At 48.4% G+C, this 20,198-nt stretch overlaps 1 protein-coding gene across 1 annotated transcript; it reads right to left on the bottom strand.

The window, feature by feature from the left end:
• Positions 1-447: 447 nt before the first annotated feature.
• On the bottom strand, positions 448-14,312 carry Npffr1 (neuropeptide FF receptor 1). Its single transcript, XM_048808873.1, is given in 7 exon segments — positions 448-1,774; positions 1,776-2,166; positions 2,169-2,533; positions 5,384-5,483; positions 12,010-12,352; positions 13,599-13,635; positions 14,245-14,312. Coding segments are annotated over 7 exon segments (1,419 nt in total). The 3' UTR covers positions 448-1,659.
• Positions 14,313-20,198: the final 5,886 nt, after the last annotated feature.

The following is a 20,198-nucleotide window of genomic DNA, read 5'->3' as shown; positions in this document are numbered from 1 at the left end:
GTCATAAGGGATCTCAGCAGCTTGCTCAACACATGGGTCATAGATCTTATACACAGAACAAGTCAGGCCGGAAATTACAAGAGCAAACACAATAGATTCATTTCCCAGCCCAAGATCTTGGGCACCAGGATTCTACTCCGTGGGCTTTCTGTTTCACTATTAGACAGGAAGTCTTTGGGGGAATTTCCAGCTCTCCTTCCTGCCATGCCCATGACCTTCCCTAAAAGGCAGGAGACTGTATAGGAAGAACAGTCAGAAGACGTGTCCTCACACAAACCCTGCTCCTTGGTCCTTAAGGGCTCACTTTAAAAATGTCAATACCAGTATCACCAACCTTGTTTGTGTGAATGAAATAACACAGTCAGTGTTTGGGGACCTGTTTAGACAAGTACAACTACTTGGCATTTTCTTCTGTCCCTGTTCCCAGTGCTTAGAATGGAATAAACAGGGTTAAGTCATTGTGTGTTATTAAGGAAACAATCAGAGCCTCAGAGCCCTGACCTCGGGAAATGTTTCCTTTTCTTTCACTCAGTTTTTAGCAAAAGCAGTAATGGATTGAGGGGGAAAAATGTCCGGTCAACTGCAGATTTTTTGCAGGTGCGCCTGAGGCAACCTAGTTCCTCCCACCTGCTGGAGAGAAGGCGCACTCTTGAAGTGGCGCAGGCGCACTGGTTGAGAGCTGAAGAGAACAGAGGATCTCCTGGTTCCCACTGTTTGAGGTACATGGGTCATCCATGTAGGGAGGGGTTCAGGAGTCCCCCAGGAGAGCCCAGCTGCAGTCAGCTGGCCAGCGTCTATATCCCAGGATGAGTGAGGAAAGGCCTCCACATGGGTTTCCAAAGGTGGACAGCAGGAACAGTGCTCTCCCTTCCCCTTTGTCCAGTAGTAAATAAACACACCTCCACCTGGCTTCCCAGCCCCTGCACTGGGGTCTGCCGGGCTCTGGGAGATGGGGGTGGGAGATGGACTCTTCCTCCCTTCTGTAGGCTCAGGTCTCAAATGCCCTGTAACAAGCAGGCTCCCCAGGGCGACATCCTGAAAGACAATGGCCCTGGACACTTCTTGGAACAAGACAAAACAACACATTGGAGCTGGCAGGTGAGGCACACCATGGTTTCCCAGCAAAAGGCCCAAAGAAGCAGCCTGAGCAACAGAACATACAGACTGAATGACAGGGTTCTGAGCATCAAAGCTCTGCTGGCTTGCTTCCTGTCTCTTCCCAGCTGCCTAGTTGGTTAGGATTTACAGTTTCCCTGTGCTTCCCTTATGGAGACAGCTGGAGACGGCAAAACCATTCAGGCACTGGAGCCTGGCAGGTCCAAGTGAGATTTCCAGTTGAGCGACCTTGGGCTAGACACCTCTACTCTCTGGGCCTCTGTTTCTTCATCTGTTGAAGAGAAGGTGCTTAAGAAAGCCCACTTCCAAAGCGTTGTGGGAATTCAATGAGATGATGGTTGTCAAATCTACCCCATAGGAAGCGTTTGGGGAGAGTAGGTTTCTCCCTCCTCCGTGCCATCTGAGGGGAGAGGACATCGAGAGCAGCGAGCAGCAGGCATTTTGGCATCTTCTTCTAACTCCACCCCAAGCTGCCAAGTAAGTGTCCAGGTATCGCAGGTGCAGTTGGGGCCACAGGCAGGGGCCTGCCCTTTCTGGACCACCTCAGATGTTCCATGCTGGTACGGTGAGGGGCAGGTGGGAGCAGCCAGGCCCCTCCTCGGGTAAGCCCTGGTGGGCGACCCGCCCATTCCGCAGCGGTGGGCGGCCAGGCCTGGGGCCCACTGCTGGCGCCCGACTCCGACGGCAGGCCCGAGTCGCTGGGCTGCACCTCCATCAAGACCCTCCTGCGCAGGAGCCAGCCGGGCCGCTCCGAATAGGTGCCGTGGTGGCTGCCCCACTGCAGAGGGCAGAGCCGGGCGCGGAAGGCGGCCTGGAAGCCGCGGCGGAAGTTCTCGTTGAAGTAGCCGTAGATGATGGGGTTGGCGCTGCTGTTGAAGAAGGCCAGCCAGTGCGCGAAGGGGAAGGCGTAGACCGACAGCAGGTGCAGCTGCGGCTCGCTGAGCTGCCCGTAGTCGATGAGCAGCAGCAGCGCCCAGAGCGGCAGCCAGGACAGCGTGAAGAACAGCGCCACCATGACCAGCATGTGCACCACCCGGGCCTTGCGCCGNACGCGCGCCCGCCCTCGGCCGCCACCTCCGCGTTGTCCCGGGCCGGGCCCGACGCCTTGCAGAGCTTGCGGGCGATGCGGGCGTACATGACCACGATGAGCGCCAGCGGCGCCAGGTAGATGTGCGCGAAGAGCACCGCGGTGTAGACCTTGCGCATGCCCTTCTCCGGCCAGGCCTCCCAGCACGAGTAGAGCGGGTAGGAGCGGTTGCGGGCGTCCACCATGAAGTGGTGCTCCTCGCGCGTGACGGTGAGCGTGACGGCCGAGGGACACATGATGAGCAACGCCAGGGCCCAGATGACCACGATGGTCACCAGCGCCTTCCGCAGGGTCAGCTTCTCGCGGAAAGGATGCACGATGCAGCGGAACCTGTGGCGGGAGTTGGGGAGAGAGGCAGGGATCTGGGAGGGTCCCCGGGGCCCCCATGGCACCTAAGGCAGCTCAGACGACAGCCCAGAAGTTAATTAGGTGAGTTTGCAAGCAAATTGGCTTCTCACCTGGGAGGGAGGCTGCCTGGGGAACAAAGGCAGCGACAAGATTTACGGAGAGCGGGGAGAAGGGAACCGCAGCCTGGGAACAATGAATTAAACCTTCCCTGCGCTTCTGGGGTACACTGATTGGCTGGCAGCCCGCAGAGCTATCAGTCTGAGGTGCACATCCTGCCCTGGAGAAGGCTCACTGGGGGTATCAACAAATACAATTTTTAGCTGTTATGGATTTCCCAGAAAACCCTGGGAGGTCAGATGTGGAGCCTGTGTGGCAGACTGTCCCTCTGTCATCTCAGCCAGTGCCCCTTCATCACTGCCTTCACCACAGGAGGGCAAGTCTGCACCATTTATTTCCTCATTAGACTCTTTCAGCAGCAATTGTTAATACACCCTTAATTTATAGATAAGGAAACTGAGAGGGATCAAGCAACTGGCTCAGGGTCACACAGCCAGCAAGTACTGGTGACCACCTTTGAACCCAATTTGTCTTGCTTCACTAGGCCACATCACCAGTAGCTGTAGGCCCTTGTTGTGAGTTAGAATTTCCTGAAGCATTTAAAAGGTATGCACCGAATCCCACACCCAAAACTCAATTTCTCTAGTCAAAGATCCCAATGTAATTAGTCTGGGAAGCTGGAAGGGGTTTTAGCTTGCTTTGTTTGTTTGTTTGTTTGTTTGTTTTTGCCTGGAGGCTCCTGGATGGTTCCAGTTTGCAGCCAGGGTTGAGATCTGCTGCTGGAGGTGGAAGAGGTGCCAATGTGTCCTCCGTAGTGTGTTCAGATAAATGCATGGAACTACCCAAAGGGCCAACTACTGAAAAATCTTTCTGGGCCTCAGTTTCTTTATCTGCTAAATGGGGTTCTACTCCGCCAGGCTGTTGTGAAGCTGAAGTGAGGTCACCACCCTTCTGGAGACATTCTGAATGCTTAATAGTGAGATAAAGGAGGGGCTCCAACTTCCCAGGAAGTCTTCCAAGGGCAGAAAACAGACTCTGAGGAATGTCCAGCTTGCCTCTTTCCTGGAGGGGAACCTGGTCCAGATAGGGGAAGAGACTTTCTCAGAAGGTCCCTGTTTCCTTGGGGACAGAGCCTGAGCTTGAATACAGGGTGGAGCTGATTTCCAGCCAAGTGCCCTTTCCACTTCACTCACCTGTATCCTGTCCTGCTGCCTATCCCTCTGTCCCGGCCTCAACACCTTTGTCCTCTCCCATGGCCTGACTCAGCCTGGGTGACCTTGACCCACTGGCTTTTCAGTATCATATCCCAAAACTCTCCAGAGAACAAAGGATTCTTAAAGTATATACTTAAGAGGTGGAGGAGAATCCTGGGATAAAAATCCAGGAAGGCTTCCTGGAGGAGGTGGCACTTGAAGAATATTGCAAACACCACTGGGAGACATTGCACATACTCATATCAATAAAGGCTGGTGGAGGGGAGGGACTTCCCACACTCACCCAACTAGTTAGTGGCTTTGTGGAAAGAGGAACCATCTCCATCACACCAGCTACCTACTTTTTTTTTTTTTTTTTTGAACTGTGGATTGAACCTAGGGGTGTTTAACCACTGAGCCACACCCCCAGCCTCCCAAGCTGCTGGGATTACAGGCGTGTGCCACTGCACCCGGCCCAGCTGCCTACTTGACTGGGTTATAAAAAGTAGGTTGAGGCCGGGGTTGTGGCTCAGTGATAGAGCACTTGCCTAGCACGCATGAGGCACTGGGTTTAATTCCCAGCACCACATAAAAATAAACAAATAAAATAAAAGTTTTGTGGGAAGAGAAAAGTAGGCTTGGTGGTGGGGGGGCGGGTAGAAATAGAAAAAAGATGAGATCACTCGAGTCTAGAAAGGGAGGCCTGAGTATTAGCACTGAGGAGAGGACAAAGAGGAGTGTGACGGTGTACTAAAGAAGTAATGGTCACAGCTGACCTTTGGACCTTGAGCTGGGAACTGTGCCTAAGGTTTTCAGGCAGAAAAGCTTAGTTGTCTGAAAATGGTGGTTGCCATTGTACGGATGAGCCTACACTGTACGGATGAGGCTCAGATTAGCTGAGTGACCCACCCAACATCACACAGCGAGGCACTGATGAGCGTAAAAACTTCCTCCAGCTCATCTGCTTTCCCTGGGGAAAGCACCCTGAGGAGCTCTCAGAGCACCGAGATGCTGAGCAGGAAGACAAGCGCCCTGGAATAGGGAAGACTTAGGGCTCAGAGCTGTTTCCAGCCTCCCTGACCCCGGGTTCCATTGCACGCCTCCGCCACATTCACAGAACCATGCTTATCAGAGAATCTGCTGGAATCTGTGGCTGAAAGACGGGAGGTGGTGGGGATAGGCTGGGGTTGGGGACTGCCAGGGACCAGCAAGCAGACACTGGGGTAGGCTGAGGGGGCGGGGAGAACCCCAACCACACCCCAGGCCCACAGTGCCCACCCTGAGCTGCTCCCTTAGCGCTGGCTGTCCTGGTTCCCACTATGGCAGGCAGGACCCCCGGGCTCCTCACAGACCCAGGAACTCCTATCAAGCCTCCCCAGGGCTCTCTCCAAGCCTTCCAGAGGGGTGGAGGTGTCCTCAGAGCAGGTACCCCAGTCTAGAGGGCAACTGGGCCTCCAACTGTTCTCTTTAGAGCTCAGGATTCAGCCCCCCCTCCAGCCGAGAGGCCCTGCCATCCAGCCAGCCCAGTGGTGCATGGAGACACCTCCTCAGGCCAGCCCCTCGGGCCAGGGTTGACTCTCACCTTTCCACAGCGATGGCCACCAGCGTGAAAACGGAAGCCGACACAGACATGCCCTGCACCAAGCCGCTCATCTTGCATGTGGCGTTGTCGAAGGGCCATCCTGCAACGACAGAGGCCCCCCTGGCATGAAAGAAGCCCCCCCACCAGGAGTCCAGACTCTGGCGCTCTCAGCCAGGACCCTCTGAAGCTTGGGTCTTCCCTCCTTGTCCTGCCTGGGCTTGCACACTTCCAGGACAGAGGCACCAGGCAGCCCATGTCAACATGCACAGCTCTGACAGGTGGCCTTATGCTGGCCAGTGATTTCTCTCCACCAGCTCTGCCTGGCTTTCTGCTCCATGTTTCTGCCCCAGGTTCTAGGCCATTTCCACCTTCATAACTACCCTATTATCATCCCCTGTTTACAGAAGCTGGGAACAGTGGCACATCCCTGTTATCCTGGAATCCCAGTGACTCTGGAGGCTGAGGCAGGAGGATTGCAAGTTCAAGGCCAACCTCAGCAACTTAGTGAGACCCTATCTCAAAATAAAAAATAAAAAGGACTGTCAATGTAGCTTAGTGGTAAAGTGCCCCTGGGTTTGATCCTCAGTACCAAAAATGTGTGTGTGCATGTGTGTGTGTGTGTGTGCACTATGTAACTCTGTGTTCATATACATATATTTCCTAGCTCTGTCCCTTGAGAGGGCCTAGAAGCAGTGACAGCCCAGAAGCAATAAGCACTCCTGCCTCCCTTGTCTTGGTTTCTAAATACTATTTTCCAATTAATGGAAAAATGCTCCTCAGGCAAAGGGTTAATTCCAGGGCTGATGGTAGATAAATACCAGATGACCCTGGAACATTTTGTGGTGTCAGAAAGTAAGAAAATACTCAAAAAAGCATGGCAGCAGGTTGGGAGGACACAGAAGTCAACTGCAAATGCTTCTAATAGCCCAAACTGGCACAATTTAAGTAACAAAATACATAATGGTAGTATTGGATTAAAACCCAGAATAGAATTCCAATTAGTAGATTTAGGAGTGTTCTAAGTGGAAAATCATTGCTAAAGAAACATAACAGCAATAATTGTTGCAGGCAGGCACCACCAATGATGCTAAAATCAGTGGATAAATGAATCATGAGAAATAGGACCTTTGCATAGTCTCAAAGTACACCCCTATGAAAGTAATTATTCTGGGAAAAATAATTGCTTTACAGTTGAAAAACCTGAGACACCACTTTAACCAAGTAATCAAAGAAAACACCACCTCTAATAAACATGTGGCTTCTCAGCATGTTTTCTGTGATATTCTTGCCAAAAATGCATAAACTGGATCCAATTATGAGAAAACATCAGGCCAACCCAAACTGCACAACATCCTGCAAAATAACAGATCAGGCCAGGTACAGAATAGGTGCATGCATGTAATCCACCAACTCAGGAGACTGAGTCAGGAAGATTGCAAGTTCAAGGACAGCCTCAGCAACTTAGTGAGGCTCTAAGCAACTTAGTGAGACCCTGTCTCAAAAAAAAAAAAAATTGCCAGAGATGTAGCTCTGTGGTAGAGTGCTTCAATCCACAGGGCCACACACACACAAAAGGCTGATCAGTACTATTCCAATGGTCAAGTTTATGACAATGAAGGCCAAGGAAGGACCTTTAACAAGTTGGTCTGCAGTGTTTTTATGTTTCTCAAATGCACTGTGCAATCCCAGCTTGGATCCTGGGCTAGAAAAGTGATGCTGATTATATTCCTGAGTAACCTAACACCCATAAGGGCCAAAATCCTGAAAATCGGTTTTATGAAAGATTAAAATCCGTGTTGAAATCCTGAAAGCCCAAAATTTCCAGCAAAGAAAGGGCTCTAGAAGAGGTAGAAAGTGGAATTCTGGAGAAGGGGTGAGAGCTTGGGCAGCTGTCTGCAGGATCCTTGTGTCGTGTCAGGCACATGAGTACCCAGACACCTGGTCAAACATTATTTGGGGTATGTCTGTGAGTGTGTTTCCACAGAAGATGAGTGTGGATGGGGAGAATCCATCTCACAGGAAATGAATGAATGCAAATGTGTTCTCTGAGGAGAGCCATGGCCTCAAACAACAACAACAAAACCAAGCAGTGATTCATTGTGATACAGGACTTCAAAATATAGTAATGTAGTTAATGACCATGAAGGGACTACTTCCATCCCGTAACCCATAATTGCCCATAACCTATCTCTACAATACACTTTTTCATCTGTTGATTTTTATTTTATTATTATCATCATTATTACCAGTAATGGGAACTAAACCCAGGGATGCTTTACCACTGTACATCTCCAGAACTTTTTATTTTTTTATTTTAAGACAGAGTCTTGCTAAGTTGCTCAGGCTGGCCTTCAACTTGAGATTCTCTTGCCTCAACCTCCTAAGTCTCTGGGATTACAAGCATGCACCACCACACCCAGCTATATTGAATTTTCTTTTTTTTCTTTAAATTTCTCCCACTATTTAATATTGTCAGCAGTATTCTTTTTTGCGGGGGGGCAGGTACTGGGGATTGAACTCACGGGCACTCAACCACTGAGCCACATCCCAATCCAATTTGGTATTTTATGTAGAGAAAGAGTCTCCCTGAGTTGCTTAGCACCTTGCTGTTGCTGAGACTGGCTTTGAACTCGCAATCCTCCTGCCTCAGGCCCCCCGCCCTACCAGCTGCTGGGATTACAGGCGTGCACCACCATACCCAGCTGTCAGCAGTATTCTTTAAAATTCACTGTGCTACGTATTTCTTCTTCTCTTCATTTGCAATACTAGAGGTACACATCATATAGAGAGGGGCTGGGGATGTAGCTCAGTTGATAGAGTATTTGCCTTGCATGCACAAGGCCCTGGATTCAATCCCCAGCACACACACATGCACACACGCACACACGCACACACACACACAAAAAAAAAAAACCTTAGAGAGTTCTGCTTTGTCTTGTGCATTTTTTTTGCAAAATTGACTCCAAAAAAGCACACCACCACTGTACTGGCTTTATGTCTAAGCATTACATGTGTACATAAAAACTTTGCAATATCCTCAATAGATGACAAGATGTCCTGTTTGTACACGTGCATTTGTGAAAGATAAATTTCTCAAGATTTCTTTGGGCAGCGGCATGTATTCTGGTGATGCATCATGATTGCAGTTATACAGCTGGGTGCACATAATTACCAATCTTAGTGGTATGTGTTTATATAATTTCTCTTTTTGACTGATTTCTTTATGAATATGATTCATGTGCTCAAAACTGTTATACCCTGTGACTGCCATTAGTGTACCTTAGTTTTTGTGTGCCTATTATTATTGCCTATTTATTGTGTAAAGTGCCTTTGATGTGGTCTGCAGTGTTTTTATGTGTTTCTCAAATAAATTTGCCTTTAAAATTGCAAACAAAATGTATATTAAAGAAATTTTTAAATTAATTTTTTCAAAATTCGATTTTCTAGATTTTGCTCTTGGGGGATTTCAGGCTTTAGAAATCTTTTGGGATTCCAACATTCCGGGTTATGGGTTCAGGACTGTGGCTCAAATCCCTAGAAAAGGACATTTGTGGGAAAACTAGTGAAATTCAAATAAAGTTTAAAGATCAGTTAATAGTATATAAATGCTTATTTCCTAGTTTGGATTATTATATTATGGTTATTTAGGAATATTAAATATCCTAAATAAAAGGTAGATAAAGGGTACCTGGGACCTTTCTGTATTAGTTTTGCAAATTTTCTTTAAGTCTAAAGATATTTCAAAATAAAAGGAAAAGAGCCAGATGGCATACACCTATAATCCTAGCAGCTCTGAAGTTTGAGGCAGAAGGATTGCAAGTTCAAAGCCAGCCTCAGCAACTTAGCAAGGCCCAAAGCAACGCAGTGAGATCCTGTCTTTAAATGAAAAACAAAAAAGGGGGCTGGGGTTGTAGCTCAGTGGTAGAGCATTTGCCTTGCATGCATGAGGCACTGGGTTCAATCCTCAGCACCACATAAAAATAAAAATAAATAATTAAAATAAAGATATTGTGTTCAGCTACAGCATATATATATATATATACATATATATATATACACACACAAAAAAAAAAGGTTGGCTCAGTGGTTTCACATCCCTGGGTTCAATCCCTGGTACCAAAAAGTAAACAAATAAATAAATAAAAATAAAAGGAAAACAAAACAAAAGCCCACTAGGTTCAAAAGCTTATGTACTGTATGAGTCTATTTATATGACCTCCTTGCAAAAGCCAAAACGGAATTTTCTGTCCCTACAAAAACTGATTGCTGATTCCAGGGAATAGGGGGAGGGGCCAAATACAAAGGAACATGGGTGCTTCTTGGGCTGACAAAATTTTTCCATATATTGATTGTGATGGTAACTATGACTGTTTTCATCAAAACTTGTGGAACTCTTCCCCAAAGGGTAGATTTTGTCGTATGTTAAATTATATCTTTAAAAATAATTTAAATGTGAATACTTTGGGGGGGGGTACCAGGGATTGAACTAGGGGCACTCAACCCCTGAGCCACATCCCCAGCCCTATTTTTGTAATTTACTTAGCGACAGGGTCTCGCTGAGTTTCTTAGGGCCTCACTAAGTTGCTGAGACTGACTTTGAACTCATGATCCTCCTGCCTCAGCCTCCCAAGCGGCTGAAATTATAGGAGTGCACCATGGAGCCCTGATAAGAATGTATAAAAATAAAGACAAATTAAAGATAATAGGATGACATTCCATGGATCAGAGAAGGGAGATGTAGTGGTACAGGAATAATGAAGGGAAAAAATAAGTAAACAAAATATAAATGAGGAACTTCACAACAAAGTGAAGTCACACAGTGCTATGAACTGTGGCACCCATGTCAGCCCTCTGCATAGAAAGGAAGGAAAGAGGGAAGAGAGGGTGGGAGGGAGGGAGGGGAAGGGAAGGAAAAACTGAAGTTTTACTTAATTGTAAAAGATTCTACTAGAATCAACCTAAATACCATCAAAAATAAATTTGTACTACATCCATGCCATGCAATTCGTAGCAGTTGTAAAAAAGAATGAGAAACTCTTTTATTTATTAGTATGAAATATTAACATGTAAATTGGTTTAATGGTTCTTATTTACAACAAACATGATCCAGTTTTAAGTAGGGGTGGGGAAAAAGGCATAAAACTGAACGGAAATGTAGCCTTTCTTTTTTTCTTTTCTTCAGTACTGGGGATTGAACCCATCTCTTCTTATTTTTTGAGACAGGGTGTCACAAAGTTGCCCAGGCTGTGTTGAATTTGGGATCCTCTTGCCTTGGCCTCCTGAGTAACTGGGATGATAGGTGTGCACCACCATGCCCGCCTTCATTTCTTTAATTTACTCGTATTTACTTAAAAAAAAATACTTTTGTAAAGAAACCCAGAAACTGGACACTTCCTCCCCAGGAGAGGAGGCCTGGCTGGAGGACAGGGGTGGAAGGGAGATTTTTCGCTGGTCACCTTTGGTAGCTTCTGATTTAATGAATCATGTGAATGTTTGGCTTATTCTAGCAATTTTTTTTAATGTAGTTGTGTGAAAAGGACTGGAAGACACCAGCTTCACCAACTGGTAGCCTCACTATGTTGCTGTCCACCAGTGTGTGTGTTTATGGTGCGCGCACCTGTGCGCAAAAGCGCACGTGTATGTTTGTGGGGGCCGGATGCAGAGTTTATGGTCAGCATCCCTGAAGGAATCTGGGACTCAGCAGTGAATCAAGGTTCCACCAGGAAGAACCAGGACTCTGCCGTGGCTCCACTTCCTGGGGCTCAGAAGCCACAGAAACTCAAGCTGCGGCTCCCTCTGTGCATCACTCCAAGCAGGGGGATCTGCAACTGGAGCTCCTGGGAGCGCTGGCTCAAGCAACTGTAGGCTCTGACCTGCAGGGGTCGCCACAGCTCTGGAAAGCAATTCCTCCCCATCTGGAGCCCCAAGGAACCGATTCTAAAACAAGACGAGCCAATCACAAGAGAGTACGTGCTGGTGGAGGCTTTCAGACATCTGCCGGACGCACAGGCAAGAATTTAGAAGCCAGAGTTCTGCTTATTGCCTTCTACAGATCCCTCCGTAGTGCCTAGCCAGTCCCTAGACACTCCCAGAAACAAGGAGTTCATTACCTACACGACAGGACCCTCTTTTGGGGAGAATCACTCAAATAAGCAGAATTTTAGGTCCTTGTTCAGAGGAAACCTGCTCTCTACCATTTCTTCTCATTAGTTCTATTTCTGCCCGTGGGAGCTTCTTAGGGGTGTGAGGAGGTGGGCTGTGACACTTATTAGTTTTGTAACTACAAACCAATCTCTTAACCATTCGGGGAATGCTTCCCCCATCCATAAAATGAGGATAATCACAAAGCACGCTTGGTTGAATTGCTGTGGGGATTAATTAAGATAATGCATGAAGCATATGTAACATAATGCCTGGCACAAAGAAAAATGATTAATCCATTGTATCTATTATTTCTAGTCTAATCCCTCAGCCACAAAACCATCTTGAGAATTTGAGACAATGGCATCTTAGCCAAGAGGCCAGCCCAGCAGAGATCTGTCTTCCATGCGTTTGTTTCAGGCTTTAGCTGAAGTTGGGGGGGGGCGGGGCAGGGGACACTCCCGCGGCCCCTTGTCCACACTCACCCGTGATGAGGTTGTCCACAAGGGTGGTGGGCATGCAGAAGATGCCCACCAGCAGGTCGCTGACGGCCAGGTTGAGGATGAACATGTTGGTGACGGTGCGCATGTGCCTGTTCTTGAGTACAATGAAGCAGACCAGGGCGTTGCCCACCATGCAGAGGAGGAAGATGAGCACGTAGGCCACGATGAACATGGCGGCCACCGGTGAAGAGTGCTGGTAGTAGGAGGAGAAGGTGAGGTTGGCAGCCGGGGTGACCTCAGCTTCACTCCCATTCTGACTTTGGGGCCAGCTGCCATTGGGAGGTTGGGAGGGCTCCCCTAGGACCAAAGGAGCAGAGGAGTCAGGCTGAAGAGATGAACCTCACTTTATGGATGAGTACCCACCTGTGTGCCTCACCCTGGGCAGGCCCTGGTGCCCTGGTCACATGCTCAACACCAATGGCGACTGGACAGCACCAATGCCCAGCTTCCAACACACTGATCTCATACTGTCTTGCCCAAGACTTACTCCCCAATATTGGTTATCCTCCATCAAAACTCCTCCCCACCCCTCTGGAGGCTCCGTCCTTCTGGGCCTTGCTCTGTGCTTTAAGACTCAAGTTAAGGACTGCTTCACCCGGGTTCTCTTGCCCTCTGGCTCCTAGCTGGGTTCAGCCAGTGGCAAGTGCTGAAGGAGATGGAAGGGCAGGAGGAGAGATAGGTCCGAGTATTAGTCTTCTGGCTCCCTCCTGCCTGCCCCAATTCTGCCAGCAACTGTTTTTTATTTGTGTCGTTTTTCTCCTAAGAGGGACAACTCGATCCTGTTGGTTGACTCCTTGATGTCGTCTGAATGTTTCTTTTCAAAGTCCACGTGTTGGAATCTAAATCCCCCACATCATATATTCGGGGTGTTTGGAGGTGGGGCCTGTGGGAGGTAAATTGGGATTAGATGAGGTCACAGGTGGGGCCCCCATGATGGAATTCATGCTATAGGGGAAGAGAAAGAGAGAGCCGAGCTAGTAAACTTGCTCTATCATATGATTCCTCACCCTATAATGATGCAGCAAGAAGGCTTTACCAGACGCTGGTCCGATGCTCTTGGACTTCCCAGCCTCCAGAACCGTGAGCTAAAAACCTCTAGTTTTTTATAAATTACTTCATCTTGGGCATTTTGTTATTGCAACAGAAAATGGACTTAGACGTCCTCTTCTGTGGCTTTAGCACTTGCCGGTGGCATTGTTCCCTCTCCTTGTACCAACAGGCGCGCAGGTGGGAACCGTACATATCCTGTGTTCCTGGTCCCACAGTGACATGCAGCCCAGGTGGTGGTCCTGCTCTGTGTTTCTGACTGCGGACCAGGCTTGAGCTGGTGTCTCCCCAGCCATGTTTTGAAGGGAGCGGCTCAGTGTCCAACCACAGATCTTCTGGGAAGTCATTAGCTGTGGTGACTCATGATGTTGTTTCACAGACTCTCCTCCTGCCTTCCTCTGAGACTGAATGTAGCCCATTCTAGGGGACGGAGAGTCTCTGAGGAGTCTTTTCCTGTCACACCCAGAGCTTAGCCACTGGCTGGCAGGCCCATTGGAGGTTTGGGACCTGGGAGCTAGAGATACCTGGGAGAGCAGGGACAATGAGCTGGCACCATCAGGGCTACAGGGACCAGAGGGGATCACAGGGGATCCTCTGGTGGGGTTGGAGGAGGAAAAGCCAGAAAGTTCCAGCTCATGGTGAGAGGGGATCACACTGCCCTGGGTAGGCCTTGTAGGATTTTCAGTTGCACCGAAACATCTTTATTATAGAAAATATTAAATAGGTACAAGAGAAACTATTACAATGAACTAACTCTGCAGTATAAACTTTAATGAGCCATTACAAGAGAGGATAGTGTAAAGAATTCTCATGTGTACATCATCTACTTTCAACAATGATCAAGGCCAACCTTGTTTTATCCATATTCCCACTTTTGGATGATTTTGAAGTACGTACCAGACATCATTCCTTTTTATCCACAAACATTTCCATTTCTGAAAAATAAGGCCCCTAAAAAATTCTTTGAAAGCCATGATCACACCATTATCAAACCTGACAAAATTAACAATTACATTATGATATTATCAAATACCTAGCATCCAACATTAAAAACTCCCTGATTGATTCATAATTTTTTTTAAATAGTTTGAGTGAGGATTCAAACAAGATTTCTGTTTCTATTACCTATTATTATGTGGCAAAGCACCCTCATATTTAGTGGCATGGCACCTTGGCTTGACATCAGGAGGGTTCTTCTGCAGGTCTCTGTCGGGATCCCTCATGTAAGCTGCAGCCATCGGATAGCTTAACTGGGGCTGGAGGGTCCAGGATGACCTCCCTCATGGGTTGGCAGTTAGTGCTGGCTATGGGCTGGGGAGTCTCAGCCCTCCAATGGCCTCTTCTCCTCCAAGAGGTTAGACAGGGCTCCTTCAGAGAAGGGTGCTCTCAGGAGTCCAAGAAAGCAAACAAAGAAGCTCTAGGCTGGAATTTTCATATCACTTGTGCCATATTCAATTGGCCAAAGCAAATTTCAAGGGCAGCCCAGATTCAAGCCAGTGGAGAAACCGTTTCTACGCTCTTGATAGGAAGAACAGCAACATTAGGTTGTAAAAGGGTTTAGACCTGACAGGGTGATTCATGAAGGTCCATTATTATAAAATCTGCCAACATCCTCACATTGTACTTGGTTGCTGTCCTCCTAAATCTCTTTTGATTGACAGATACCCCCCTTTTCCCTCCTGCTATTTATTGGTAATAAAGATTAGATCTGTAGAGTTTCTTGCAGACTGGCTTTTGCTGATTGTTCCCTCATGATGACATTTTACATGCTGTGCTTTCTGCACCTGTATTTTCTGTAATCAGGAGTTAGATCTAGAGGCTTGAACGGATTGTGTCTGCTGGTCTCTCACTTGGTGATGCTAAGCTTCAGTGGGTTCAGATGATGTCAGCCTAATCCTCCATTGTCAAATTCCCCATAAGCTTTTTACTTAACATGTTCAGCAGTCACTAATGAGCATCATCTAGATCCCTGGTTGCATTTTAAATAGGACCTACACTCTTCACCACGACCTCCAACACACTGCGTGGTCTAATCCCTGTTGACATCTCAGGCGTGGCCATACTCCCCTTGCCCATTCGCTCTGCCACTCCAACCTCCTCTAGGTTCCGGCACACTCTTGCTTTTCCTAACCCCAGGACCTTTGTTCTTCCTCTCCTTTAGCTTTCAGCTTAAACACTGTCTTCCTGGAGAAGTCCCACCTGATCAGTCTACTCAAAGCAGGTGCCTCACTATTAACTCTTACAGTGTTCGGTTTATGTTCTTCAATATTTTTTGTCTTTGTTTTCAGGACGGTTGTCTTTTTGCCTGCACTTAAAAGTCAGCTTCCTGTCTTGGTGGCAGCGTTCCTGGTATTTTGTGAGTGCCCCACCACAGTCAAGAGTTCAATAAACAATCGACAATAATGGAATGAATAAATATTTATAGGAAGCAGAAAGGGAAGAGAGGGTAGGTCCTGACATCAGGCGACAGGGTCCTGCTGCATTGGAAGGCCTTCTCCAGGCCCCTCCAGAAAGAACCCTAGGAGAGGCCTTTTGGGACCCTTCCGAGGCAGCTCACCCGGCTGAGCCTCAACCCTGAATCAGTCCCTATGACTAGGGAACGTCTGTGGGTGTGGATAAGCAGAGAACATTGCCAGAACCTCTCAGTCTAGACCCCAGCCTGTCCGGCCCCCCACCACCCTGCTTCCTTTGGCCCTCAAATGAGCTCATTTTCCAAAGTCTGTCCCTGGGAAGTGTCTGGGAGCAACCCTGGCCATCTCCAGTGCCTCCGCTGAGCTTGGACATCTGTCTCTAGACCTAGCCCAGCTCCCAGCACTGCACACTGATCCATTCTCAAGGAGGAAAATCTCCCTATTCCTGGCAAAGCCCTGCCTGCCTCCACCCCACTTGAGCTCCGTGCCAGTAGCCAGAAGCTCATTAACACCCTGGACTTATCCTTCTGGAGATCTGACAGGTGCCCTTGTGGTTACATACTGTGAAATTTTCATCCCCTGAACCCAATTAAGCGGTTCCCCTACAGGTGGAGCTTCCTGGAGGTCTCAGGATGTTATGATGGTTGTCTCCAGGGCACTCTGATGACCTTAGAGAGCAAGCTCTAGGCCACTGAAGGCTGGTCTGGTGAGGTCAGGTCACAGAGGTTCTCAAAGCATGGCCCCCCCAACCAGCAGCATCAGTACCACGTGGGTCTTGTTAGAAACAGACGTCTTGGCTTCATCCTTGACCTAGGGAACCGAAAACCCAGAGTGCTGGAGCTCAGTTGTCTGTGTTTTAAATTTTAAAGCTTTGGCTGGAGGTGCGGCTCGGTGGTAGTGTGGTTGCCTAGCAGGCACAAGGCCCTGGGGTCCAGCACTATAAAAAAAAAAGTATTTTTAAAAAAGCATCCTCCAGGTGATTCAGATCCCCTCACCAGCTTTGAGAACCACAGAAGGACTTGGAACAACACCTGGCAGTGAATCCTACACACGTGGGGATATCCCAGTCCTCCTTTCTGTTTCCTCACCTCTGGGGGAACTCAGTGTCTCATCTTTAAAATAGAAATACAAACATTACCTGGCTATGACCTAGGGTAGGTCGGGCCGCCTCTCTGAAATCCAGATTCCTCATGTTAAAACAAAAGTAGGTTAACCCTGACCAAAGGGGTAAGAGCACGACCCCCGGGCACTCACTACAGATCCGCCTAGCAGCAGCAGTCCTGAGAACGTTCCATTACACAATGGATGTGGGTGTAGTATTTTTATAAACCTAGTTTGCCCCCCCCCAGAAGCCTGAAGGATGCGTGTGAGAGAAAGCAACTCCCCATAAAGAAGCTTAGTCCAGAACAGGTTTCGGTGTGTCCCTGGGCGCTCAGAACGTCATCGCTGCTGCCACCTGCTGGTTTGTCTTGGTAACGCATCAGAGCTCAGCTACAGACCCAAGACAGGTTCACCCATTCCGGCCAGGCCACCTCCTGAGAGCCTGCAGCTAAACCCAGGCACTGGATCCATTGAAGAATGCCACACTAGGGCTGCCAAGGGCCCAAAGCACAAAATAGGACACATGGATAAGAATCACATGAAACAAAAAGTTCATTGGTAACGTAAGACATGCCATTTAGAAAAGAACATCAGGGTAACCTTTTCATCAATCAGATTGGCAAAGATGAAAAGCGCTGAGGGAGGGCTGGCATGTGTCTCTGCACAGCAGGAGGAACACCAACCAGCTGAGCCTCCACTGCAGAGGCACATCCATCCAGCACCCTGGCAAGGGACCTGCTCCCAGACCGCGTCATTCCACGTCTAGAGATTTATCCTAAGGACGTCTAGAGACACGGGGAAAATGTTGACGGTGGGTTGTAATGGTCACAGAATAGTGTATACATGCACTGTGAGTCTTTATTCCGTATAAAAGTGTGCATGTGTTCGTGTGAACTGTAGATGAATTTTTAAAAATTAACAGTGTTTGTTCGGAGGATGCTTCATCAAGTGATTTTTATTTTCCTTTTTCCTAGCTTGCATTTGAATTACCTCATCCAAAAGAAACTCATATATGGGATCAAACACTAAGTCAGTGGTTCTCAGCCTTGATTCCAATCATAATCACCTGGAATTTCACAATGCAGATTCCCTCCCCGCCCCACACCCACCGTGAATGAATCAGAATTTCTTGGAGTGGTATTTAGGCATTAGTATTTTTAAAAATTCTCCCCAGGTAATATCCATGTACAGTCAGATATGAAAACCACTGAATTGTATGGTCTCTCCCCACCCAAGGCCCAAGGTTTGGGGGGGTTAACATTTTAGAGGTCACCAAACTCTCGGAGATCAATGCCTTTTCATTCACGTTGCAGAGACTTTGCTAGGGCTTTCTCTTCATACACTGTGGAATGGTCCCTGTCTAGAGGACAGCGCTGGATCCTCTCCCAAAAAGAGTATTCAGCATCTGACACACTCTTTCAGGCAGCAGTGAGTACTGGAGACCTGGCTCACTGTCGCCATTGCTGTTCTTTCTAGCATTGTGACTTTTCCCTTGGGAAGCCAGTCCTCCTTGCATGCTGCTCTTGTCAATCAGGAGTTTGGACCTATGCTTGGCTAAAGGATGCCCAATTGGACTTCTTTTGCTTTGAACTTCTTTTTTTATTGGGGGGGATACCTGGGATTGAACCCAGAGGTGCTTAACCACTGACCCACCATCCCCTACCCTTTTAAAATTTTTTTGGGGGATGGGTACCAGGAATTGAACTTGGGGCATTCGACCACTGAGCCACATCCCCAGCCCTATTTTGTATTTTATTTAGAGACAGAGTCTCACTGAGCTATTTAGGTCCTAATCAAGTTGCCCAGGCCAGCCTTGAACTTGCGCTACTTCTGCCTCAGCCTTCTGAGCCACTGGGATTACAGGTGTGCGCCACTGTGCCCAGCCCTCTTTTGCTTTGAATTTGAATCTGGGTCCTGGCAACCCATCTTTTCCTCTCATTGGACAGCCTACCTGATCCCTTCCAATAAATTCCCATTGTTGCTGAAACTACCCAGCCCCAATTTTTGTTGCTTGTAACCCCCGTGTCTTGGCTAGTACAAAGTGATTAAATCAATCATCCTTGGCCCTCCTAGGGATTTGCACAGTTCAGGGTCAGAATCCCAAGGTTGGTGGAAGAGCCAGGCAGGGTGGTGCACACTGTAATCCTAGCAGCTTGGGAGCCTGAGGCAGGAGGATGGCAAGATCAAAGCCAGCTTCAGCAACTTGGTGGGGCCCTAAGCAACTTAGCGAGAACTTGTCTCTAAATAAAATATAGAAAAGGGTTAGGGATGTGGCTCAGTGGTTAAGCGCCTCTGAGTTTAATCCTGGTACTTCTGTCCACCCCCCCCCATAAAAAAAATGACAGTGGAAGAAGGGTTAGGCAGAAATTGTGCCATAGGCCCCTAAGGCTTCTGCTCCCCAACTCTTAACAAGTCCTGTGGGCTTCTGTGGGCACAGGGCTGCGCAGAGAGGCAAGCACACTGACCTAGGAATCAGAAAGCATGGCCAGAAGGGCCGCCTAATGATTGCCACTGGCAAGGCCAGGAATTCAGTTTGAAGGAGAAGCTTGGGACTCTTGTCTTGAAGCTGCTTTTGTACAGTTTTGACAGAGAGACTTTGTGTGTGAGTGTGGTGTGTACACACATCCCTGGGGTTGGTGATGGGGGCTCTAACCCCTCTTCGTACTCGTGTGTGAAGTGGGGAGATCCATTTCATCCCTGTGTCCTCCTTAGCTCTCAAATGTAGATGCCCTGCGCGTCTCACCTGCCCCCCCCCCCCCTCCCCGCTGTGGGCTCAGAGAGACATCAAACTCTAAAGGGCCTCACAGAACAGGGGCTCTTTCTTGACGGCATTAACTATCTGCCAGGCAGCCGTGGGGGAACTGGGGGGCCTTGGTGCTGTGTCAGTTCATTTGGGTCAGTTCCCAAGGTAGCAAGCTGGGCTGGGCCTGTGTGGGGGCTGCTCGGGAGAGTGAAAGGCGCAGGGGAACGCACAAGGAAGGAGGCCTCTTGAGGCCACAGCCTCCTCCTGTCCTGCCGGAGCCCAGACACTAACACAGCAGCATGGATTTTGCAGACCTGGTCCCTTCTTGGTAAGTAGGAGCAAGTGGGGCTTCCAAGAATCGTCTAGGTCAGCAAAGGCCAAAGAGTTGAGGGTCAAGTTGCTGGGGCAGCTGACAGGAGCCCCAAACAAGCCGTGTGTGTGTGTGTGTGTGTGTGTGTGTGGTGTGTGTGTGTGTGTGTGTGTGTGTGTGTGTGTGTGTGTGTGTGTGTGTGTGTGTGTGTGTGTGTGTGTGTGTGTGTGTGTGTGTGTGTGTGTGTGTGTGTGTGTGTGTGTGTGTGTGTGTGTGTGTGTGTGTGTGTGTGTGTGTGTGTGTGTGTGTGTGTGTGTGTGTGTGTGTGTGTGTGTGTGTGGTGTGTGTGTGTGTGTGTGTGTGTGTGTGTGTGTGTGTGTGTGTGTGTGTGTGTGTGTGTGTGTGTGTGTGTGTGTGTGTGTGTGTGTGTGTGTGTGTGTGTGTGTGTGTGTGTGTGTGTGTGTGTGTGTGTGTGTGTGTGTGTGTGTGTGTGTGTGTGTGTGTGTGTGTGTGTGTGTGTGTGTGTGTGTGTGTGTGTGTGTGTGTGTGTGTGTGTGTG

The sequence above is a fragment of the Marmota marmota genome, unplaced genomic scaffold, assembly GCF_001458135.2.
Source record: "Marmota marmota marmota unplaced genomic scaffold, marMar, whole genome shotgun sequence".
In the NCBI taxonomy this organism is placed as follows: Eukaryota; Metazoa; Chordata; class Mammalia; order Rodentia; family Sciuridae; genus Marmota; species Marmota marmota.
Note: the sequence above shows the minus strand (reverse complement) of the source record. Positions and strands in the feature narration are given on the sequence as shown.